The sequence below is a fragment of the Hemiscyllium ocellatum genome, chromosome 7 (genome assembly GCF_020745735.1).
Source record: "Hemiscyllium ocellatum isolate sHemOce1 chromosome 7, sHemOce1.pat.X.cur, whole genome shotgun sequence".
Classification (NCBI taxonomy): Eukaryota; Metazoa; Chordata; class Chondrichthyes; order Orectolobiformes; family Hemiscylliidae; genus Hemiscyllium; species Hemiscyllium ocellatum.
The window spans coordinates 65,906,430-65,931,543 of NC_083407.1; the positions used below are offsets into that span (position 1 = coordinate 65,906,430).

A 25,114-nucleotide genomic window follows, 5' to 3' on the forward strand; every position below is an offset into this window, starting at 1 on the left:
TAATATTTCTTTCAAGTCCATTCCATTTCTGTTGTCATGCGTTACCATGTCTGCTCACTATGCAGTCGTGGGCAATCTGAGCCTAAATAATTTTAAATATCACTGTTTTCCAGATTGGATTACTATGACACTTCAGAGCTTTCCCTGGTTCATTCAGTTTCCAATGTCCATTTACTTACCATTGAAATCTAGCTCCCACAGACCAGCACCTCAGGATGCAGCCTGTGTCTGCTTTGGGTTACCAATTATCCTTCTCAATGTGTTGCTAACTCTCCTGTTAAAGTGCTTCACTTTCCAGGTCAAAAATACCCTTCCTCTCTTAAAGTATTCTTCCTTGTTGAGGGTTTCTTTTGTTGGGTTTTTAATTCTTCAGCTCTTCCCAATTGCTGACAGTGCCATTTGAGTAGATAAATATGCTGTATAATGAATCAAATCAAACCTGCACTGTTGCCTTCCCATGTTATGGGTATGACAGCTCACTAAACTATGAGTTGTTGCTCATGATGAAAGTTGTTGCTATCATTCTTTTTAAGTGTATGAAACTACAGGGCCTACTTGTTATAGTTTAATAGAAAAAAGACCTGTTGGTCTAACTAGAAGAATTGCTTAGAGTTCACAAAATACAGTTTATCTGAAGCCATTTTGTCCACAAGTCCATGCATCATGGTGAATGATGATTATGATATTCCTCAATATTGATCTCTTCATGACTTATATCTGTAATTATACTCCAAGGTGAAAGATCACTTCCAGCTGTGTGTAAGGGCTGTTGTATACCATACCATTTGGTGTTGTTTTATGACAGAGGACAGGAAGAACTAGCCTCTGCTTTAAATATGTTCCAGACTAAATGTGAGCCTGAATGCAACTGTAGTTCACAATCTGCACTGAGAACCTGTCTCTTGCGGAAACTGGTGAAAATGACAGGTAAAGTCAGACTGTGTATGTTGGTGCAGCTTGAGAACTGCAAAATGCACCACCTTGTGTTCTGTGATCTGAAGATGAAAATTTTGTCTCAGACATTGTACAATTTTGTGCATAGCCATCTCAAAATGTGTTGTCTTCTGGATGAAATATTAAACTGAGGTTCCAACTACCTGTTTTAGGTAGATACATAATATCCCATGACACTGCCTGAAGAACAGCAGTGAGCTGTCTCAGTGAACTGGCTAACATTCCTCTCTAAACCAAGGCCATAAATTTACGGCAAACATGGCAGCTCACCGTAAGTAATTAACTAACTGTTAAACACCGAATCTGACAGTCACTTCAGAATCTATAAGAAAGAACTTGCATTTATAATTTATTGCAGTAGGATCAGATTACCTGATTGCATATGTCATACGATCTGGACGCAAAGCACGCATCATAATAAGCTTCTGTAGGGAACTTTTATTTTTCCATTCTTGAGGAAACCTTTCTTTTTCTGGGCATTCAGATTCAACAACTTTTTTCCAACGTTTGGCTGAACCTTCAATATCCCTATCCAATCCACGAAACTCATCCATAAAGCTTATTGTCTGAGGACAGAATATGTGGAAATACATTTCTAATTTATATACATTTTCTTATTTCTTTCACATTAATAAAACAATTCAATGAGTGATATTTTGATGTCTTAGGACATAGCTATGTAAATTATAGAATTTAAGGAAATTGTTAAAATTAAATATGCCTGTGATGAAATCCCAATCTGAAGCCACGCATGTAGACAACAATAGATACCGAACCTTGAGTATAACACAGTAGCCCTAACTTCAACCAACTTCTTTGAGTACAACTGCAGGGTTGGTGATATGGGATTTCCTATGATGTTTTGAATGTAAAGTCATTATCACAAAAACAAGAAACAATTAAATTTAAGCATTATATTTGAGAAATTCAAATATAACTGAAGTCAATTTTAACTTTAGCAAGTGGTCCCATACGTCACTGGTATTCTGTTGTTTCATTCTGTATCTTAAGGAGGATCTCACGGCAGCGAAGACAGGTGACAGTTGGAGAATATTCTTTGGACAAGGCAGAGTGGAGTAGTACTTCAACTTTCACAAGTGAATAAGGTTAAAATCGCCGCTTGCTTTTCAAAACCATAACGTTCTTAAGTTAGTACACTGTGGTGTGATGTCGTTTAGAGACATGCTCAGAATATTATACTGTATCATAGAATGTAACCAAGTGTAACCCAATAAATATCTCACTCTCTGTCCTACCTCAGAACACACGACACTGTGGAAAACATACTTCTCTGCTGTGTGCTTTTAGCTTAATATTAGTCAGTCAGTTGTGTGCCTAAAGAACATAACATTTGCACATAATAGCTGTAATAAATTTCTGTTGGATTCTTTAATATCATGATTTCCATACCAAGTTTCTTATGCTACAGAAAATAACAAACATTTTCCACTTGAGGGAAAACATTCTGTTGGAGGCAAACTCACACCATCCATATATCTGGAATAATAATTTACAATTAAAAGCAATGCATAGAAATTAATTATGTCCTATTGTTAGTACTTGATGGTGTTTCCAGCAATTCTGAACCTGTAGGCTGAAGAACCCATGGTAAGGAATGAGCCAAGCTTCCAGTACCTATCACACACTGAGAATAAAGCTTGTCCATTTTCATCCATACAATTTGGGCTGCTTGCCTGACTGTTGAATCTCATAGTCACTCTCCTAAGGATGGTCTATTTCATGAAGGGGTTAAGTAAGAGTTGAAGGCTTGATTAATCTGTAATTTGTTTTAAGTGGGCTCCAGGGATACCTGAAAATTGCCTGATCTTAATATACGAGTGGACATACCTATGGGATCTTTGGTATACAGGACATGTTTAAAAACAAAATGGTCCAGCTTTACTGGCTGGAAAATGGGATAAAATTTGATCATTTTTATTCTACAATCTTCCATAAGCAAACATTGTGCACAGTGACACCTCAAAATTGGACTTTTCTAAGGTATTAGGAAAACAACTTTGGGTGAATTGTGAAATATATTTTTTCCTGTCTCTGACTATTTGCAGCAGCAAAATCATTCAAGAAGGTTGATTCAGCTTTGGAATGGCTTTTATGGCCTTAAACAATAAGCAAAATAATATGTCAAAAAGTAAAGGAAATGAATTTTTTAAGTTGACAACTATATTTTGACAATAATACATAAAGTCTATAATTTAACAAATACACAAGGATGTTCAAAAGTTTTATATATCATTTATTGTTTCTACCTTTATCCAAAAGGAAAATCAGCTGGATGCAAATACATACCTTTATTGCACTCCATGCTGTGTTTGGCAGGAAGTCCACAGGACTGTTGTAATTAAGGTCAATATTAAATCTGAGCAAGATGTCAAGTTCATGAACATCTATTTCCTTGTTCAAAAGTAAAATCTGTATCAGAAAATTAGACATTCACATTACAAATCTGACATGAATTTCTTACTTAATATTCATTAAATTAGGTATTTAATCAGTAAATTCCCCGATGCTTTGTATATTTGAGATGAGTTTATCAAACAAAACAAATATCAAAACTTAGTCATGGAGTTTTTCACTTACCATAAGTTTTCATTTATTAAATATGCACCAATCAATACACATTAAAATAACTAAAGTTCATACCTGAAATGTCATTTGGGCGGTAAAGGTAAGCTTATCCCTTTCAAACAGCCCGCGGTTAATGTAGGTGAATGTTGAATATGTGATCTCATCAATTAAATTAGTTACCCTCACTCTCACATCATCCGACACTTCAGCCTGTTGTACAGCTTTATGAAACACAGCAGCAAATGACTAAAAATAAAACATGATTTGGAATAAAACAAATTGACATTTAATTTATTGCTGTTATAATTGTGAAAAACATAAATACAGAAAGTGCTGCATAAACTAATAATTACCTTTAGTGAGAATCGATACATTGGATTGATCATATTAAGGTCACTCATTAGAAAGTAGAGTAGAGAGGCTCTGACAGCTGCTGGACGATAGTGTTCACGAGCTTCATTGATCTTTATTTCATTAACTTTAGCTTCAAGCACCTACAAAGAAGATAGTAACAGTTGAATTGGAATGTTAAATATCAATTACAAAAAAATTCTCCCTCACAATGACATTAAGACATTTTTTGAGTAATTTTGACGGGTATTAGCTACCTAATAGAACCTAGTTCAAAAGCACAGTAATGTGCAATTCTTGATGGTGAATATACAACAGGACATTACAGCTGCCTCAGATCTGGCTCTTAGCTAAAATCTACATTAACGTCGAGTAGGAATTGTTTGACATCAATGAGGAGGGAGAACTGTAGCCATTTTTTATGTTTCTCAACCAAGATTGCAAAACCAATTGTTGTCTTAGTTAAGATCTGATTATTAGTATGGTCAAAATCAAACCTACTATATTCCTGTCCAGTGTGGTCCAATTATTTATTGAATGAAATTGCTGAGACATTGGTAGAGCAACTTGAAAAAATACTTAAGGTGTGATTTATGACAAAGCAAATGAGTTGAAGCTCTACCATACCCATTTTGGTTTTCTGAAATTATTCTTTATTCAAAATACTTCACAAATGTCTTGTGATCTTTGCTCTAGCAAACAGGAAGAGGCAATATTTTCCTCATTGCTGTTTCTCTGTAAACAATATATCTCAAAAACTGATCACAGTTTGCAATTAAACTTGGTACACTGATATGGCTAAGTAAAAAACTGATGCGTTTTTTTGAACAAGATATAGATTCAGATCTTGGAAATTTTTAAAAGGATCTGTTAGCACTGGGAAATTGAACAAACTGATTTTAAAAAAAATTAATGCCGAGAGATTTGGGTTTAGAATGTTATTTGTTTCAGAATGTTGTGGACTGTCTCAGCTGCTGTGGTGGAATTTGTCACAGTTATCAAAATGTGAACAGAGTTTTCACAGCAGGCTGCCAGATTCGAATTAGCACGAAGTTTGCTCGATGAGAGGAAAGGTCTTAATAATTTTACCTTTGTAGTTACAGAACATCAACTAGAAGGGGAAAAGCTTCAAGGAAAAGCTACATAATTGTATCAACACTGAGTTATGCACTCTCCTGAGTGCCCTCTTCATCTGTTATAGGCATTCCCTTATCCAAATAAAGCTGCATCTCATGTTACCTGCCATATGTTGTGTTACATGTCTTATTTTATACCATGCATCTCTTCGCATGTTCTAAGTGATGACATAATTTAGACTTTAGCAAATGACTATAATTGGTAGTATCCTGAATTAAACCATTAAACTATTGTCAGAATAAAGTCAACAATATCTTGGCACTTATATATTCCTAGGGCATTTCAAATTGGCATAACCATAAAAAAGCGAAAGACATGATTCTAGAGACAGGAATTAGGAGGAACGACCTAACGCACAATCAAGACAGAATGTCTTCTAGAAAAGGAGAGTGCGATAACGAGGTCAAGAGGTTTAGAGCATCTGCTCAGGCAGCTAAAGAAAAAAAATCAATAAAAATAGTGTAAAGATAGGCACGCGTATACAAGAGACCACAGTCAGATGACTGGAAAGTTCGATGAAGGTGATTGCAAGGTAGGAGAAAGTAACAAGTAGGGAAGGAGGAAAACAATGAAGAAATTCAAGTATAAACATAAGAATTTAAAACCTGAGGCACCGGAGAAACAGGAATTTGTGTAGGTCAATGAGGACTAGGCTGATGGGATGAGGAGGATTGATATGAATAGGTTGAATAATGTGATGGAAAAGACAGCCAGGACAATATGGAAAAGTTATGTTTGGAGGTGACAAAGGCATGGATAAAGCTTCAGTTACAAATGGACAGTGTGGGTATAATAATGGGGAGTGGATGGGGTGAACTCACAGAATTGCATAACTCATAAACTGCCAAGATTCTAAAGAGTCCAGCACCATAAAATTAATGAGAAGAAGGATGGAAATTGCTTCTGCATGCAGAAACTAAAAATATTATCGCTTAAATTTTAAAGCAAGGAAATATCTTTAAGTGGTTGCTAACTTTTATAAAGTGTATAAGCATATACCATACCACTTCACTTCTAAGAAACAATGAAGGAGTGGAGTTGTACTGGCACAGGAGAGATATTCTACAAGACACAAGACTATGCGTATCCGTGTTTTCATACCTTCATTTCTATTTCAACTGCTGTGTGCTTTGTTGTTTCAAGTTTTTCCACCAGTAATGTATCTCCCAAGAAGTTCCAGTCTGCAGCTGAAAGTCGTGTCAAAAGCTCATCCTCAAGTAGCTTCAGTTCGATTTTGAAATCATTCTGTTGCTTGGTGAGTTCAGACTAAGAAAATGAATGCACCCTTCTGATGCTGTTTTTAATAAATTCAGTAGCAACCTAGCCTTTCTCATCTCAGCAGTATGAAATACCAAGAATAAAAACCTGGTTATTCAAGACTGAAGTACTAAGTATCCTGCAATTTTGGAAATTATCAGTCTCTCCACTGTTAACATGCAGGCTACTGCCATTGTCTCCAATATAACAATCTGGCATTCCTCTTAAGGTTTAGCAGCCATGTCACCTTGGCCTGATGCCAGGTAGACTCAGAACAGGTCATGTGGCCTCCTTTATTTTCTTCTAAGTTTAAAGATACAGTCCCAAATCATAACAATCTCAAACTTCATATTGAAAGCATCAGTACCTGTGTCTTTGGATATTTGAGAACATGAACTAATCTTTTTTTGCTGGCTTTCAGCTCAATATTCAAAAACCGCTAATATAAATAATTCCAACCATATTCCACAACACCCATACTTCTGTTGTACTAATGTAACCAAAAGGTCACAAGTGATCTCAATCACCAAATTGCAGCATAATGCAGGCAGAAAGATGTTTCCTGAAGATAGCCACAAAAATCCCTCATATTCAAAGATACTAAACTCTCAAACTCATCAGTCTTCATCAAATTTAACATTTCACATAGAAAATTAATTGCAGACAGCATTTGCCCAAGGACATGGTTTAAAATCATATCAACAATAATTGTTGTACAACTCACAAAAGAAAAGTCAAATCAGGCATTTTTCTGTGAAGTTGATTTGCTTTCCACCAGCTTAGAACTGAGCTCCTCACACTCTCAAATTTATCATTGCAGTCTAAACCCATTCACAAGCATTTACTTACTGACAGCCAGTTCTACAACAATGACACACATGCACAGACTGCCTCAGAGTAGGCAGACCTCCTCAAATCATTAGAGGATGGAAGTGGTTGCTGAGAACAGCTCAGTGTTAAGATTCAACAAAATAAAGAATAGAAACTTTAAAATGTATGTACAGAATGCAACGAACTCTCTATACCTTACATGGTTTTACCGTATTCACTAAACAAACTTTCTAAGAATGCAGATATACAGACACTGTGCTGGATGCAGAAAGTCCGTTCCTAACCACATTTTCAGAAGAGTCAAAAGTACTCTTGTCTTAGTCATCTAAAGGATAGACACAATCAGTTAAAAATGTATCTATGAATGCTCTAATTGATCTTCACAGAGATTAAATATACCCATCTGTTATGATACAATACAACAATCATGAATATAAATATATGAATAAAAGATCTTAGTCTACACAATTATACCTCATTGGGTGCAATACAAATCAATTCCCATTATTTCCAAAGTTGCAACAACTGTGAAAATCTTATTAAACCACCACTGAATTGCCCAAACCTAACTCTAATGCAGGTTAAAAAAATTGGTATACAAGTACACAATCCTTTATCTGAAATCCAAAAAGCTCGGAAATCATTTTCATGAAGTGTGGAGCGTCATTTTGGTGTGTGAACAGGTGACCCAACTCCATACCCACTCAAACCACATCATTGAGATGTGACTTGGCGATGTGGCCCAGCACTGGCAGGTGTCAATTGTGTCTCAGTGCTCGTACTATTCACACATGTGTCTGCTGTCAGGTAATTTTTAAAAAAAATTCACTGAAAATGTCATTTATACCGAATTCTGAAAAATTCCAAATTTCGAAAAACAACTAGCTCCAAGGATTTCTGATAAAGGATCGTGACCCTGTACCAAGTTATCTGCTAACAAGAAAATAACTGATGATTGTATCAAATTCTTCTTAATCAATGTCAAAAACAAAACACTCCGCTAATTTAAAATTCTATAATATTTAATTCTACCCCTGTTCTAAAAACTCCCAATCACATAAGGCATTAATATTATGGGTGAGGAAAGGCAAAAAAAAGGTCAGAAGCACAGTTCTGGCAGCAGTCTGGATCACAGACAATGATTTATTTTGTTTCAGCTCTTCTTAATTTCTTTTGATTCCCTCAGACTCTTTGTCAATGATGTGAAGATATGCATATAGTGACTCAGTTTATCATGGCCAATTAGCTCAGTTAGCTGGATGGGTGGCTTGCAATGCAGTGCCAATAGCATAGGTTCAATTCCCTCACTGGCTGAGATTAAACTATCACCAGTCATCTCTAATGAGAGTGCAGCTTTATGGGAGTGTGGTGACTGTACTTTCTTTTACTCTGTCTATCTTAGGCCAGTTGAGGATTTGCCTTTTCAGTAATTCAAACTAATTTATTGCTTTTTCCTATCAAGAAGTTTACAGATACTAGTTTACAGAGAAAGGTAAAGGAAAATAGCTTGCTATATGGATTATCTTTTGCTTCTCATAGAAAGGAAAGAGAGAGATGAATGCTATTTCTTTGCAGGCTGAATGTTTCTGTTGTATTATCCACAGACAAGGCTGCAGCCAATTGTCCAGGAATCAATTAACTGGTTATTAGTACATAGAGCCCTTGTAAGCTAACACAAGTTGTGCAGATAGAAAAGCCAATCAAAAGACTATCTCTGGACAAAGCTACCTTTAATGCACAATGCCAATTTGTCTGGAATTTTGCGTCACTGCTTAAATAAGACAATATACAACTCACAATATGCTCCAGTAATTTGTTTTAAGACTGCAAATATGTGACACGATGGCTCAGTAATTAGCACTGCTGCTTCACAGCACCAGGGATCAGGGTTGAATTCCAACCTCTGAGTTTGCACATTCTCTGTGTGGGTTTCCTCTGGATGCTCAGGTTTCCTCCTGCCATCCAAAGATATGCAGGTTAGGTGAATTGGCCATGCTAAATTGCCCATAGTGTTCAGGGATGTGTTGTTATGTACATTAGTTAGGGCCAAATATAGGGAAGGGGAATAGTGTGCGTGGGTACTCATCAGGTGGTTGGTGTGGATTTGTTAGGCTGAAGGGCCTGTTTCCACACTATGGGGTTCTATTCTATATCTTCCACAATTTCCTTTGTTTAAAGCAGTATCTTCTCCCATTTCAGTCTGATCTAAACAAATTCTCCAAATGATGGTTACTAAAGGAAGAGGGCTTAGAGATTGTGGAGGGCTGACTTAATTTTCAACTCTTCCCTATTTATAGGGGAGGTGCCAGAAATGGCAAATGTGACATCCTTATCCAAGAAAGTTAGAACAATCCCAGCAACCACAAGTCAATTATTTTAACAAATAATGGGTATGGAATTGGAATTCAACATCAGGAGGCAACAATTCTTTGGCACTTAGAGGCATTTTAATTAATGAAAGAAACAGAGGATTTGCAAAAGGTGGATTGTTCTTGACTAATCTCATTAAAACTTTGATGAATTAAAAGAGAACGTTGATGAAGTGGATATTGCCTATGGGGGTTTAAAGGAAATATTTGAAAAGATAACATATAAAAGGCTGATTAACAAAATTGGTTATGTCTAATTGGATTAAAAGATTGGTTTAAAACAGTTAAAGTTTGTTAGATGGTGATTTTTCTGACTGCAGGATGGTCAATAGTGGAGTTCCCCAAGAGTCAGAGATGCACAGCATGGAAACAGACCCTTCTGTCCAACTCATCCATGCTAACCAGATACCCTAAATTAATTTGGTCTGATTTGCCAGCACTTGACCCATATCTCTCTAAACCTTCCTATTCATATACCCATCCAGATACCTTTTAAATATTATAATTGTCCCAGCCTCCACCATTTCATCTAGCAGCTCATTCCATACATGCACCATCCTCTGTGTGAAAAGGTTGCCCCTTAGGTAATATATAGCAAAACAAGCAATGATCCCAAGAGTGACCTACTCTTGGGAAACTGAAGTGTCAATGGGGGTGCACTTTGGGACCAGCAACCATAATTCTTAGAATTTTAAAATAGTGATGGAAAAGGATAGACTGGATCTAAAAGTTAAAGTTCTAAATTGGAGGAAGGACTTTCAAAGGTTGATGGGGAGGGAGGTGTCACAGATGTTCGCAGGTGAAGGCACAGTGGGAAAATGGGAAGTCTTCAAAAATGAGATAATGAGAGTCCTGAGACAGTGCGTTCCTATTAAAGTGAAAGGCAAGGCTGGCAGATGTAGGGAATGCTCGAAGACTAGAGAAATTGAGGTTTTGGTCAAGAAAAAGAAAAGCATATTTCAGGTTTAGACAGCACAGATTGAGTGAATCCATAGAGTATAAAGGCAGGAAGTTTATTGAGTACTTTCACAGGAGTTTAAAACTTTCTGGGATATTAATTTAGGTACGGCCAGTAACCCGTGAGTACTCTGGGAGACTGCCAATGCCTATGCAAGGGGAATAATTATCTCTTACTCAGCGAGCTGGAAGCAACAGAAGGGAGAGCAGCAGCATATGTTTGAGGCCCAGGTGAAGGCAGCCAAAACTGCACATTTTGACAGGCCTTTGGTGACCAAGCTACAATGGATCATAGCTCTCTGGGCTCCGCACTCACCCAGACAGTGAAGAGAGAAATCTCCTTTGTGATTCAAGTGTGGTGAGAAGCTGGATAGATCCTGGCATATCTGGCCAGGAAGAAGAGTGCTCCCAATCTCACACATCCATTAGAGGGATACTGGTACTCCCACTTGTGATTCCAAAAAGATTAATGTGGCATTTAGATAGTTTTATTCTGAGTTGTATCGATCAGGTTGGTGAAGGTGGAGTCCTTTTTTAAGAACTTGGACCTTCCAAGTGTAACTTCGGAGAAGGCATCCCTTATAAATCCCCCTCTGACCATGCAAGAGATGCAGGAGGTGGTGAGGCAGCTCCAAAGTGGCAAAGTACCTGGCCCAGATGGATTTCTAAGCAAGTTTTATAAGGGGTTTATAAATATGTTGGCTGGGCTAATGTTGGATATGTACAATTATTCGTACATTCAGGACTGCCTCAAATCCTCTGAGAGAAGCTTATATCTCCCTTATTCTCAAGAGAGGGAAAGCACCAGAGGACTGCCTCGTACAGGCCCATCTCGCTGCTGAACATGGATTCTAAAATGCTAGCGCTGAGTTTGGAGAAGATATTACCCTCTATTGTAAAGGAGAATCAGACAAGTTTTATTAAGGGTCACAGGTCCTCGAACAACATTAGAAGAGTGCTGAACATGGTCCACGTTGTAAACAGGGGTTGATTCCATGCTTGGTATTCTCATAGAGTCATAGAGATGTACAGAGATGGAAACAGACCCTTCGGTCCAACCCGTCAATGCCGACCAGATATCCCAACCCAACCTAGTCCCACCTGCCAGCGCCCAGCCCATATCCATCCAAACCCTTCCTATTCATACACCCATCCAAATGCCTCTTAAATGTTGCAATTGTACTAGCCTCTATCACATCCTCTGGCAGCTCATTCCATATATGTACCACCCTCTGCGTGAAAAAGTTGCCCCTTAGGTCTCTTTTATATTTTTTCCCTCTCACCCTAAACCTATGTCCTCTAGTTCTGGACTCCCCGAACCAGGAAAAAGACTTTGTCTATTTATCCTATTTATCCTATCAATGCCCCTCATAATTTTGTAAACCTCTATAAGGCCACCCCTTAGCCTCCGACGCTCCAGGGAAAACAGCCCCAGTCTGTTCAGCCTCTCCCTGTTGCACAGATCCTCCAACCCTGGCAACATCCTTGTAAATCTTTTTTGAACCCTTTCAAGTTTCACAACATCTTTCCAACAGTGGCCTAACCAATGTCCTGTACAGCCGCAACATGACCTCTCAACTCCTGTACTCAATACTCTGACCAATAAAGGGAAGCATACCAAATGCCTTCTTCACTATCCTACCTGTGACTCCACTTTCAAAGAGCTATGAACCTGCACTCCAAGGTCTCTTTGTTCAGCAACACTCGCGAGGACCTTACCATGAAGTGTATAAGTCCTGCTAGGATTTGCTTTCACAAAATGCAGCACCTTGCATTTATCTGAATGAAACTCCATCTGCCACTTCTCAGCCCATTGGCCCATCTGGTCCAGATTCTGTTGTAATCTGAGGTACGCCTCTTCGCTGTCCACTACACCTCCAATTTTGGTCTCATCTGCAAACTTACCAACTGTACCTCTTATGCTCGCATCCAAATCATTTACGTAAATGACAAAAAGTAGAGGGCCCAGCACCGATCCTTGTGGGACTCCACTGGTCACAGGGCTCCAGTCTGAAAAACAACCTTACACCACCTTTGTCTTCTACCATTGAGCCAGTTCTGTATCCAAATGGCTAGTTCTCCCTGTATTCCATGAGATCTAACCTTGCTAATCAGTCTCCCTTGTCGAAAGCTTTACTGAAGTCCATATAGATCACATCTACTGCTCTGCCCTCATCAATCTTCTTTGTTACTTCTTCAAAAAACTCAATCAAGTTTGTGAGACATGATTTCCCATGCACAAAGCCATATTGACTATCTCGAATCAGTCCTTACCTTTCCAAATACATGTACATCCTGTCCCTCAGGATTCCAACAACTTGCCCACCACTGAGGTCAGGCTCAGCAGTTTATAGTTCCCTGGCTTGTCTTTACCACCCTTAAACAGTGGCACCACTTTTGCCAACCTCCAGTCTTCCGGCACCTCACTTGTGACTATCAGCAATATCTCAGCAAGAGGCCCAGCAATCCCTTCTCTAGCTTCCCACAGAGTTCTCGGGTACACCTGATCAGGTCGTGGGGATTTATCCACCTTTAAGCATTTCAAGACATCCAGCACTTTCTCCTCGATATCTAGACATTTTGCAAGATGTCACCATCTATTTCCCTACAGTCTATATCTTCCATTTCCTTTTCCACAGTAAATACTGATGCAAAATATTCATTTAGTAACTCCCCCATTTTCTGTGGCTCCACACAAAGGCCGCCTTGCTGATCTTTCAGGGGCCGTATTCTCTCCCTAGTTACCCTTTTGTCCTTAATATATTTGTAAAACCCCTTTGGATTCTCCTTAATTCTATTTGCCAAAGCTATCTCATGTCCCCGTTTTGCCCTCCTGATTTCCCTCTTAAGTATACTCCTACTTCCTTTATACTCTTCTAAGGATTCACTCGATCTATCCTGTCTGTACTTGACATATGCTTCCTTCTTTTTCTTAACCAAACCCTCAATTTCTTTCGTCATTCAGCATTCCCTATACCTACCAGCCTTCCCTTTCTCCCTAGATGCAGAAAAAGTGTTTGACTGGGTAGAATGTCCATACCTTGGTCTTGGGTGGGAGTCTTCGCCAGATGGGTGGCAATGTTATATAGTGATTCTACGGCAGTGGTCCTTACTAATGGCATAAGGTCTGACAATTTTAATATTGGTAAAGGCAACTGATAAGGGTGCCCCCTTTCACCGCTGTTCTTAACATTAGCGATTGAGCCGTTGGCAAAGGCTATCTGAAGGGATCCCAGTATAGTTACCCTGGAGTGGGATCAGGGTGGCATAAAATCACCCTTTATGCAGATGATGTTCTTTTTCTATCCAACCTGACAATATCTATGCCCCATTTAATACAAATCATTAATTTATTTGGCTCTTTCTTGGGGTAAAAGATCAATTTCATGAAATTGGAGGCTGTGCTCATGGAGGTCTTGCGGGAACACCAGATCTTGAAGGTGGAAATAGATTCTCTTTCAGATGGTCACAGGGAGGTTTTCTATACTTAGACATTTTTATTAGTCCTGCCTTTGATCAATTATACAAGGACAATTTTGTGCATTTGCTTGAAAAGGTAAGACAGGACCTCCAGCATTGGGAGGTTCTATCAATATCTTGTTTGGGTAGAATAGCTTTGGTAAATGAATGTTCTTTCTTGCTTATTATCTCCCATGTGAATGCTCCCTTTGATGTTACCTAGGCAAGTGCTGCAGAAACTTAATAGTTGGTTCGTTTCTTTCATCTGGTGTTGCAGGTGACCTCCTATCAAGCTTGCTAGATTGCAGCTTCCACAAGGAATGGGGAGAGTAAATTCCAAGATTTCAAGAAATATCAAAAAAGTTCCCTATTATCCTATGAGAATGTCTGGGCTTGTCATGATCAGAGGTTAATATGGCTGGACATAGAGGCCTCCCAGGCAAAATGTTCCCGTATTAATTTGCTATTTATGGACAAGATAGGGACTGTCACAGAGCATTATAGAAATCAGATTGTCATTAACATGGTCAAATGTGGATAATGATGCGACAAAACGAGGGCAACTTACATAAAACCTCAATTTTTATTCCATAGTAGGAATGCCAGGATTTCAGGGCAGAGGATCAGAGAGATTCCTGAAGAAGGGCTCATGCCCGAAACATCGATTCTCCTGCTCCTTGGATGCTGCCTGACCTGCTGCGCTTTTCCAGCAACACATTTTCATGCCAGGATTTCAGCCAGGATCAATGGATTCTGGCTTTAGGTTATGGGAGTCGAGAGGGGTGTCCTGTCTGGGAGACTTATTTGAGGGGAGGTCATGATGTCTTTTGATCAGTTGGAAAAGATCTTGGGAACTGAAGTCAAGGTAGATCTTGTATCCCACCTCTTTGGCCTGCTGCATCTGCCTTCTTTAGATGAGCATGGGAACAAACTATTTAATATTCTTACATATTGTGTGAGGAAGAACATTCTGATTAGCTGGATCTCTGACAATCCCCTCGGCCTGTCAGAATGGCATAGGTTAGTCATGGAACATTTCCCCTAGACTTCATTACAAGTATGATGCACCAGAAAACAGAACATTTTTATAAGACATGGTGCCCTTTTTGAACTATATAGATGCAGACTTGTCGGCTATGTTGATTCCTTTGTGTAGCCAACTGATATTCCCGATGATGGGAGCTTTGGTGGGGCTGCGCTGTGTGGTGTAATTCAATTTAACTTAATTTAATTTATTTTGATTATTTATTGAATTGTAGTACGGTAGATTCTTTTCTTTGATTTGTTTTGTAGAGTAGTAGTTAGTTTATTGTTAGTTACATTATAAGATTGCAATAGTATTTTTATTTAATTTTATATAAAAAAATCTTTTTCAATAAACAAAAGAACTCTCTTCCTGAAAAGATGTTGGAAGCAATGTGCTTGAACATTTTTAAGGCAGAAGTAGATAGATACTTGTTAAGTAAAGGAGTTAACAGTTATCATGACTTGGGTAGAAATGGGGATTTGAGATTACAGACATTTCACCCAGGATTTGGGTGAATGGCTGAACAGGCTCAAGGCTGAATGGCCTACTCCAGCTCTTAATTTACACGTCCTATGTCCTGGTCTATCTCTAATTTTCCTGCAATTTTACTTGTTCATGAGATGTAGGTTTTGCTCGCTTTGCCAGCAGCTATTGCCAAAAGGCGATGGTGATGAATCGCCTTCTTGAATTGCCGCAGCTCTTGAGGTATAGGGACAGCCACAGTGCTGTTAGGAAGGGAATACCAGGATTTGACTCAGCAATAGTGAAGGAAGGGCATACTGTTCGAAGTTAGGATGGTAAGCAACTTGAAGTTTATCTTGCAGGAGATGATATTTCTATGCATCTGCTGCCCTTGTCCTCCTTGGTGGTAGAAGTTGAATGTTTGGAAAGTGCTCTGAAAGGTGTCTTGCTTAGTTACTACAGTGCATTCCTTTCATTATCTGGTGGACAACAGTATACACTCAATTGCATAATGTCTCTTCTATGAATTGGATGCTATGTTTACTTCAAACATGTTTATACAAGATTTTGTATAAAGGTGTTTTCCTATGAATTTCTAACCTGATTTTGCTTAATTATTAACAATAAGTGAATTAAAAGTTTCAGGGTGAATCAATTTGCAATATTTAATTACGTTGAATGCTAAGTCAAAATAGTGAGTGATATGTGTAGGAAATATTTGAAAAGATATTTATGATGATTTTGCTCCTTCCAGAGCACAGAAAATATCAGCAACTATAACCTTTTGGCATATATAATATTTTGCTGGAACATGGCAAGCTCATGGGAATTTTAATTCTCCAGAATTGGTACATTGAGAATGGATGAGAGATTTTTAATAAATCACATTTGGAATGGAAGAGCAACTCAGCTACAACGTACTCACTTCCAGGTATAATGAAGAAATATTTGGATACTGGTGAGAAATCTATATGCCATAGTTGGGTATTTCCTATTTCAAGGACAAAATACTACAGATGTTTGAAGTCAAAGGAAAATTACAGAAATACTCAGCAGGGCTGGCATTATTTGTAGTGGACAAATTAAAGTCAGCATTTTCGATCAATGACCTAACATTTAAACTGGGAAGATTTAGAGAGGTAGTAGATTTTAAACAAATACAGAGAGAGAGAGAGAGAGAAAGAAAGAGACAGAGTGTGTGTGCGCGCGTGCACACGCCCGTGCTACAAGTAATGTATCTAGAGAAGGAGGAAATGGCATGTATTGCTCATCCCAAGTTGCCCTTAGGAAGTTAGTGGTGACTAATCTTCTTCAACTGCTACAGTACAAACCAAGACAAGGAAAGAAAACGCAAATGACATGGGGATAGTTCTGAAACGGTGATCTGAAATTGTTGAATTTGGTGTCAATTGACAGCTGGTCCTTGAGAATGGAGAATTCCAAGGCTTGGAATGTTCTGGAAGCTGAGGACAGCATGGGACACCTTGGTCCACATCTAAAAGCCCCCAAATTCTTTTCCCAAGATTCCTTCCTATGCAAACAGAGAAAAATACAAATCGTTCTGCTGTACATGTGTTTTGCCAATGCAAATTCGCTGTAATGTAATTGACGAATTGGGGACGCTGTTTCTAAAGCGCGAACTTCTAAAACATGTGTTGGTTGTAACATGATTGCAGCACCAACACTTTTAGCACTGTTTCTAAAGTGTGATTTTTCTATAATGCAGGGTTGTACAAGAATGCACCCATCATGGTATAGAAGAACTGACTGTACTTTCCTTTTCACCTCTTCCTTTCTCAACAGTGAAGGCCCCAGATACTCCTTCCAGTAGAAACAGGAATTTATTTGTACTCCTTCAATGTTATATACTGTATGTAGCTCAAGATGTGGTCTATTCCAGATCAATGCAGATTGGGTGACCACTTTGCAGATCACCTCCTTTTAGTTTACAAGCAGACTCTAAACTTCTAGTCACCTGTCATTCCAATTCTGCACCTGGATCATATGCTGTTTTTGGCCATCTACAGTGTTCCAATTAAGTTTAATGTAAGGCCAAAGAACAACAATACCTTTTAAGATTCACTTAGAGGATGTGAGTATTATTGACTGGACCAGCATTTATTGCCCATCCCTAATTGGTCTTGAGAAGCTGTTGTTGAGCTGCCTTCTTGAATTACACCAACAATGTTCTGAGAAAGGGCATTTCAGGATTTTAACCCAGCAACACTGAAGGAATGGTGACATATTTCCAAGTCTGAATGCTGAGTGGATTGTGGGTAGCTGTGTTCCCAGGTACCCTTCATCTTCTAGATGGTATTGGTTGTGTGTTTGAAATATGCTGTCTTAGGAGCCTTGATGGATTTCTGCAGTGTATCTTGTTGATAGTATGCACTAATGCTACTGAGTGTCAGTAATGGAGGGACTAAATGTTTGTGGTTGTGGTGCCAATCAAGCAGGCTGCTTTGTGGTGGATGGTGTCAAGCAACCTGCATATTGTTAGAGCTGCACTCATTCAGGTTAAGTAGGAGTATTTCATCACACTCCTGACTTGTGCCTTATAGATTGTAGACAAGCTTTGACACTTTTAAACATCAAAGATCAATGGTTAGACTCTCTCTTCTTGGAAATAGTCACTGCCTGGCATTGATGCAGCAGAATGTTACTTGTCCCACTTGTCAGTCCAAGGCTGGATACTGTTGAGGTATTGTTGTATTTTGGCTTGGACTGCTTCAGTATGAGGAATCACAAATGGTGCTGAATGTTGTGCAATTATTGGTAAACATTCCCACTTTTGACCTGATGATGGAGGGAAGGTCATTGATGAAGCAGCTGAAGATGGATCAGCCAAGGAAATTAACATGAGAAAATTCTGCAGAGATGTCCTGGAGCTGAGATGGCTGACCTCCAACCACCACAAATATCTTCCTTTCATGCTAGATATGACTCCAACCATTGATTTCCATTGATTTTAATTTCTCAACAGGCATTTTACTGTCTTCTGAATTCAACACATTTAACAATTTCAATAGGTACATTCTGTCCCTTTTTCTTTCTCCCTCCTGATTTTGATTTTTCAATTTTGCTTTCAGGTGGCAACTATATATATTTTGACATTCACACCTCTTTTGTTTAATTATCTCATGACTAGCCCTGTTCAGTCCTGTTCTCCAACATTTGTTATTTTTCTCACTCTCCCCAACTTCATTAACTCTGTACTTTCTTAAAACCGATTACATCTCTAACCTTTTCCAGTTCTGGTGAAAAGTCACATCTGAAATGTGAACTTTGTTTTACTTTTTCCAAATGTGCCACCCGAGTTGCTGAACATATCCTAATGTTCAGTTCTTATTTCATAATTCAAAGTGGTCAGCTTTTACTGGCTCAATGAATCCCCTGAGTATATATTAAAGTGCTCTTTTTAAGTTGGCTCCAAGTATAACTTGGGAAACACTAGTTCGTTGGACTTAGCTCCATTTTCTTAGTCATTTTGCTAAGTTTAAGCAATTATTCACGTAGTGGTTTACACCTGTCATTGATCCATCTGAATAAAAGCCCTCAAAATACATTTGATGTTACGGTTTCCCTTGACAATGTTTTGGGTTTGCTCAGCACCTTTTCAAGCTTTGAGAATTTAAAATTAACCAATTCAAATGGAAGGCACTTTGTATAATTTGACAGAATTGAGAAGTAAATCCTCCAAGATTTAGGATGTGAGAGTGTGGTGATTATTTTATGAATGAGGAATCCAGAGGTTTGGGGAAAATAAAACATTTTTGTTGTTAGAAAGAATGGTAAAATAACTCAGATTAAAAACAAAGGTACTGTAGATGCTGGAAATCAGAACCACAAACTGAAATTACTGAAAAAACTCAGCATGTCTGACATTTGTTCTGGTCCACTGACTCTTCTTCAGAACTTAAGACCCTTCTGAAGAAGAGTCATTGGACCTGAAACATTAACTCTACATTCTCTCCACAGATGCTGCCAGACCTGCTCAGATTTTCCAGCAATTTATGCTTACAACTCTCACGTAAAAGCTGGCAAAGGGACAACAGTCATGTTGACGTCACAAGTAGTTGTCTGTTGCCATTAACCAAGAAGTGTTAGACACTGTAGAGTTTGCCAGCCCTGAAAATAAGGTTGATCAACAGTAGGTGGGAAGATAAAGATTCAGGGGAACGAGCCATCACTTTCTTGGGAGAACACTAGGAGTTCCCCTACATCAGCCCAAGGGAAGAACAAAAATTGTTATCACCGAAGACTGCAAGACATCAGGGACAAACACTGCACCACACCATCATTCCAAAACGTGTGTCCCAGCTCCTCCATTCTACAGTATAGCTTCAGAATGCATAAAGCATTCTTATCCATCAAGAGTCATGTTTTCCTTTCTTCAATTAAATAGTAAATCATATCTCAACTGCTGCTTCTTAATAAACTAAATTAACTGTCTGAAAATTCCTTATAATGGTTACCTAAAGATGCAGTTGACCATGATCACACGCCCCTAAAATCTAATACTAACCGTGTTGCAACCAAGCTGTTCCAGCACAGCAGTTTGGAAAATTGCCAATCATATTATTTGCAAAATGCACCAGAAATTCAATTTGACCAATGATGATATAGTTCATCTGTTCTCAAACATCAGCAAAATGAGGGAAGATAGTATCAAATGACACTTGCATGTCAATAATCTGGTCACTGTGGTTGGTTTGGGTTCTGCCAAGGCCACAGCTACTGGCCCCTTTACCACCTTGATCAAAAGAAAGACAAAACAGTTGAATTGGGCAGAGGTCAGAGTGAAGGAGGTGGAGGAGGTGAGAGGGACCACTTTTACATCAAACATATGACCCAGTGCAACATCAAAGAACTCTAGTAAAATTAAAATCAATGGGAATCACGGGAAAATGTCCTTCAGGTTGCAGTCCTACCTAGCACAAAAGAAGGCAGATTGTTGCAACATAATCATCTTAATCCAGAGGTAACACAAGAGATGTCCCTCAGGGTAGTATTCTTGGCCAGCCATCTTCAATTCCTTCCCTTCATCAGAAGGAGTGGTGTTCTCTGTTGAGACTGTGTAGCACTTAGTATAGTTCACAATTGCTCAGATACTGAACAGTCTGTGACTGTATGTAAAACAATCTGGGTAGGATTCATGCTTGAGCTGATGAGTGCCAAGAATCACCATGCCGCAAAGGTTCAGACAATGACTGAACCAATCCAACAAGAAAAAAATGTAATCGTCTCCCTTTGATACATAATGGCATTCCCATCACTGAAGTTCCACTGTTAACAGCCTTGGCATTACCAAGGGCCAGAAACTTAGCCAGATGACTATATAAAAACAGAGGTTTCAAGAGCCTGTCAGAAGTTGGCAATTCTGCAGCAAGTAACAACTCCCCATGTCTGACCAAGATGCAGATCTGGAGTGTGGTAGCATACTCTCCATTTGCCTGGATGGACACAGATCTAAAATCTCTCTAAGTGTTTGACACCATTCAGGATAAAACAACCCACTTGGCTGGCTCCTTATGCATCACCTTTAAACATTCACTCCTTCTTTTGCCATTGTATGGTGGCAATGTGTAAATGTGTTATGATTATAACACATTTGTAATTTACATGAGGTCCTGGAGCAGCTTTCCAAGGTTCCTTCAACCACACCGTTCAAAAAGGGATGGTGGTTAAATGGTTAGCACTGCTGCCTCACAGTGCCAGGCACTGGGTTCAATTCTAGCCTCCGACAACTATCTGTGTGGAGGTTGCATATTCTCCCTGTGTTTGTGTGGGTTTCCTCCCACAGTCCAAAGATGTGCAGGTTAGGTGGATTAACCAGGCTAAATTGCCCATCATGTACAGGAATGTGTAGGTTTGGTGGATTAGCCATAAGAAATGCAGGGTTACAGGGATGGGATAGAGTAGGGGGATGAATCAGGGTTCATCCCCCTACTCTATGGTGGGTTAGTGTGGACTTGCTGGGCCAAATCAGCAAAAGTGAAGACTGCAGATACTGGAGATCAGAGTCAAGATTAGCGTGGTGCTGGAAAAGCACAGAAGGTCAGGCAGCATCCGGGGTGCAGGAAAATCGATGTTTCAGGCAAAACCCTTCATCAGGAATGGCCTGTTTCCACACAGTAGGAATTCTCTATTCTATCTACAATCTGCAATCTCCACTTTCTGGAAGAACAATGGAAATCCCCTACTGGGGCAATCAATCACAGGTCCTCCATTAAGCTAGTCACCATTCTGATTTGAAATGGATTGCCATTCACTCATGTTTGCTGAGTTAAAATGCTGAAACCCAAACCCAAACAGCACTGCAGGTGACCTACACCATGTGGACTGCAAATTTTGAAGATGTCAGCGCCCCACTCTCCACCTTTTCAAAGGCAATAGCAGGATTGGCAATAAATGCTGACCTCACCAGTGACACAACCGATAAATAAATAAAGCTGTCTCACCTGTTGAATGCTTGCAGCATTTTCTGTGTTTATTTCATTGTTATTGTACAATGTATGGAATAAGGTGGAGGCAAGAGAATTACCTTCAGCTGTTCCAGATCAGGTCTTTCAAGGCTCACCACTTCTGCAAGTAGCTGGTCTTCCAAACCATCACGAGTGACTGTAAAGTTAATCAATGTAGTCTGTGCCTGTATTTCAGGTTTGTAGTGAGGATTAGCTAATTTGGTGTGTAGAATTAAATGGAAATTAGGATGAAACGCGCACTCTTTATCTCCAATCCTAATGTACCTTTGAAAATAAGAATCAGTGGTGTTAAATTTCTAAATTTCAAGCTAATGTTTAATTAATAAACATTAAAATACCAATCTTCCTTTACAAATTACCTTCCTTTTTTAATGGTGAGCCTGCAAAGCAGAGGATCCAACACAGGGTCAATGGTCTCTTCTATGTTTTCTATTAAAACAGGATTTCCCACAACAAGTGCTTCTTCTATAATATCCAAATATCTAAAAAAAAGATGTGAATGATATGAATCCTATTTCAGTTATAACAGGCATAAAAAAATCTGATTAAGAATCCTCTTTGCAGACTATTCCTTACTCTTTAAGTGAAGTTATCATAAGTAGATTATGTACCAGAGGAATGAGAGTTTGAGTAAAAGATGGAGGAATCCATGAAAATCCAGTTGCTCTATGCTGGTGCTGTAACTATGGCAGAGTGGGATACCCAATCCCTGCTTCTAGGCATCCACATCATTGCCAGAATTCTCCCATAATTGTATTCATATAAAGCCCATACCAATACAATCACTGCATACATATTTGCCAGTAGTAAAGAAGAATTGGGAGGGGAGCAACATATCTGATGATAATGTAGGAAGAAGTCAGCATACAGCAATGGCTGAGCCAACAGGTTGAGATGTGCTTTTGGCAAAAAGAAGTAACCTTGTGGCAGTTGATTGCTTTAAGGATGGTTACAATGAAACAAAGTGGCTGAGAAATTTAGTGGCTCCCAACTTCCATAGAATGTGAGACTGCTAAAGAATCATGCAGGCAAACCCTACACTGCAGGCAGCAGAGACAGAACAGGCAGGCATTCTCCAGGACAACATCAGCCTGCAATCCCACCTGTTTTCCTGATGTCACAGGAAAGATGACAACATTAGAAGCTGTTATTTCTTCAAGAAACTCTTCTGCAGTCTAAACTGATCAGGGATTAGATTAACTCTCCCACAAAACCTGTCACTGTCCATCTTTACTGCTCCTGAAATCAGGCAGTTTCTTGAGGCACAGGTACAAATGGTTCATCAGCTCTGATAAGTCACTGGACTCTAAACTTTAATGCTGCTTTATTTCCACCAGATGCTGTCAGAATTGCTAAGTTTTGCCAACAATTTCTGCTTTAGTTGTTTGACTTGGCTCATTTCCCCCATCTGGCAGGCAGCCAATCTACATTCGGTTCCATGACTAAACTCCCCTGATGCAACTCCATACTTTTTCCTCTCCTGTCCAAGGTAACTCCTGCCCATGCACTTTTCTACCATAACAGGCTTACTCTCTAATCACTTCATATAGCTATCACTGCCATATCCCTCTTTAATGAAGGAGAAAAGCACACAGAGGATGGGATAGCTAATGGCAATTGAAGAAGTCAGAGGTCACTTGTTCACCTTGTCTTCATTCCAGGAGGACCCACTGAAGGTGATGAATTGGAGACAAATCATGGCCTGGGCATGTAGCAATGCTACAGGACACATTGCAAAATATTTCTTCAAATTTGATCCTCCTTGTGCAATTCACTTACCATAACCCTGCCACTGAATTCATCTCAAATTCATAAGAGGAGCAGAAGTAAACCATTCAGCCCACTTAGTCTGCTCTGCCGTTCAATGAAATAGTGGTTGATTCCACATTCCCAATTTTTGGCCATGACCCTCTATTCCCTTACTGATTAAAAATCTATCTTAGCCTTTAATATACTTATTAATACCTCTACAGATTCCTGTTGTAAAGTATTCCATGGACTCACTATCATCTGACAGAAGAAATTCTTCCTCACTTCTGTCCTAACTAGACCACCCCTTACATTGAGATACTCTCACAAGGGGAAACCATCTTCCCACATATACCTTGTCAAGTCTCCTTAAAATCTTGTATGTTTCATGAAGATCGCCTCTCAGTATTCTAAACTCCAAACATAACCTACTTAACATCTCCTCATAAGACAATCTCTCATACCTGGGATCAATGCAGTAAATCTTCTATGGATTGTTTCTGATACAGTATACTTTTCCATAGATAAGGGGAACAAACAGTTCATAACATTCTGTGTGATGTAAATTGTGCCTTGCATAGTTTTAAAGAAAAACTTTCCCATTTTTACACTCTATTGTCTTTGAAGTAAAAGCTAATATTCCATTTTTCTTCCCTATTACGTGCTGAGCTTGTACTAGCTTTTTGTGGTTTATGTACAAGGACACCCAAATCCATTTGTGTTGTAGCTTTCAGCAGCCTTCATTTAAATATTATTGAGCCCCTCTGGCCCTCCTGTCAAAGTGCATAACTGCACATTCCCCAGAATATATTCCATCTGTCACTCACTCAAAACTGTTTATATCCCTCTGCAGACTCCTGAAAGTCAACCTCAGCACATGAGTTTTCAGCCATTTTAGTATCATTGGCAATCTTCATATTTCTTTCTGAAATATATTCAGTGACATTTCCTCTAAAGCTTTCTGCAGTAAAGAATTCCACAAGTTCACCATCTTGAGTGAAGAAAATTTTCCTCATCTCAATCTGAAACTAATTATCATATATCCTGAAATTGTGTCCATATACTGAACACTCCAGCCAAGGGAAACATCATCCCTCCATCCACTCTGCTCAGTCCTCTCAGATTTTCAAACATTTCAATGAAATCCCCTCTCAACTTCTAAACTCCAGTTGACCCAAATTCCACCTATATGTCAAACGTGTCATCCCTGGAATCAGCCTGGTGCACCTTCACTAAGCTTCCTTTATGGTAAGTATATCTTTTATTGGCTGTAGAGACCAGAACTGCACACAGTTCTCCAGATATGGTCCCACTGAGGTCCTGTCCAGCTGCTCCTGTACTTAAATCCTCTTGCAATGAAAGCCAACATAACATTTGCCTACCTAACTGCTTGCTGCACCTGCACGCTTGTTCTCAATGATGAAGGGCTCCAAGGTCCCTTTGTACATCAAATGTATCCAGTCTATCACTAATACTAATTATGCTATGGA

At 39.1% G+C, this 25,114-nt stretch overlaps 1 protein-coding gene across 1 annotated transcript in view; it reads right to left on the bottom strand.

Moving 5' to 3' along the window:
* dnah9l (dynein, axonemal, heavy polypeptide 9 like) overlaps window positions 1–25,114 on the bottom strand; it is a 429,781-nt gene that overhangs the window by 54,572 nt on the left and 350,095 nt on the right. The window contains exons 66-72 of the mRNA XM_060828114.1: window positions 22,235–22,357; window positions 21,935–22,139; window positions 6,130–6,294; window positions 3,894–4,034; window positions 3,616–3,786; window positions 3,262–3,384; window positions 1,327–1,520 (exon numbers count right to left, since the gene is read on the bottom strand). Of these exons, the coding sequence (XP_060684097.1) occupies window positions 1,327–1,520; window positions 3,262–3,384; window positions 3,616–3,786; window positions 3,894–4,034; window positions 6,130–6,294; window positions 21,935–22,139; window positions 22,235–22,357 (1,122 nt within the window). The remainder of the gene's footprint in view (window positions 1–1,326; window positions 1,521–3,261; window positions 3,385–3,615; window positions 3,787–3,893; window positions 4,035–6,129; window positions 6,295–21,934; window positions 22,140–22,234; window positions 22,358–25,114) is intronic.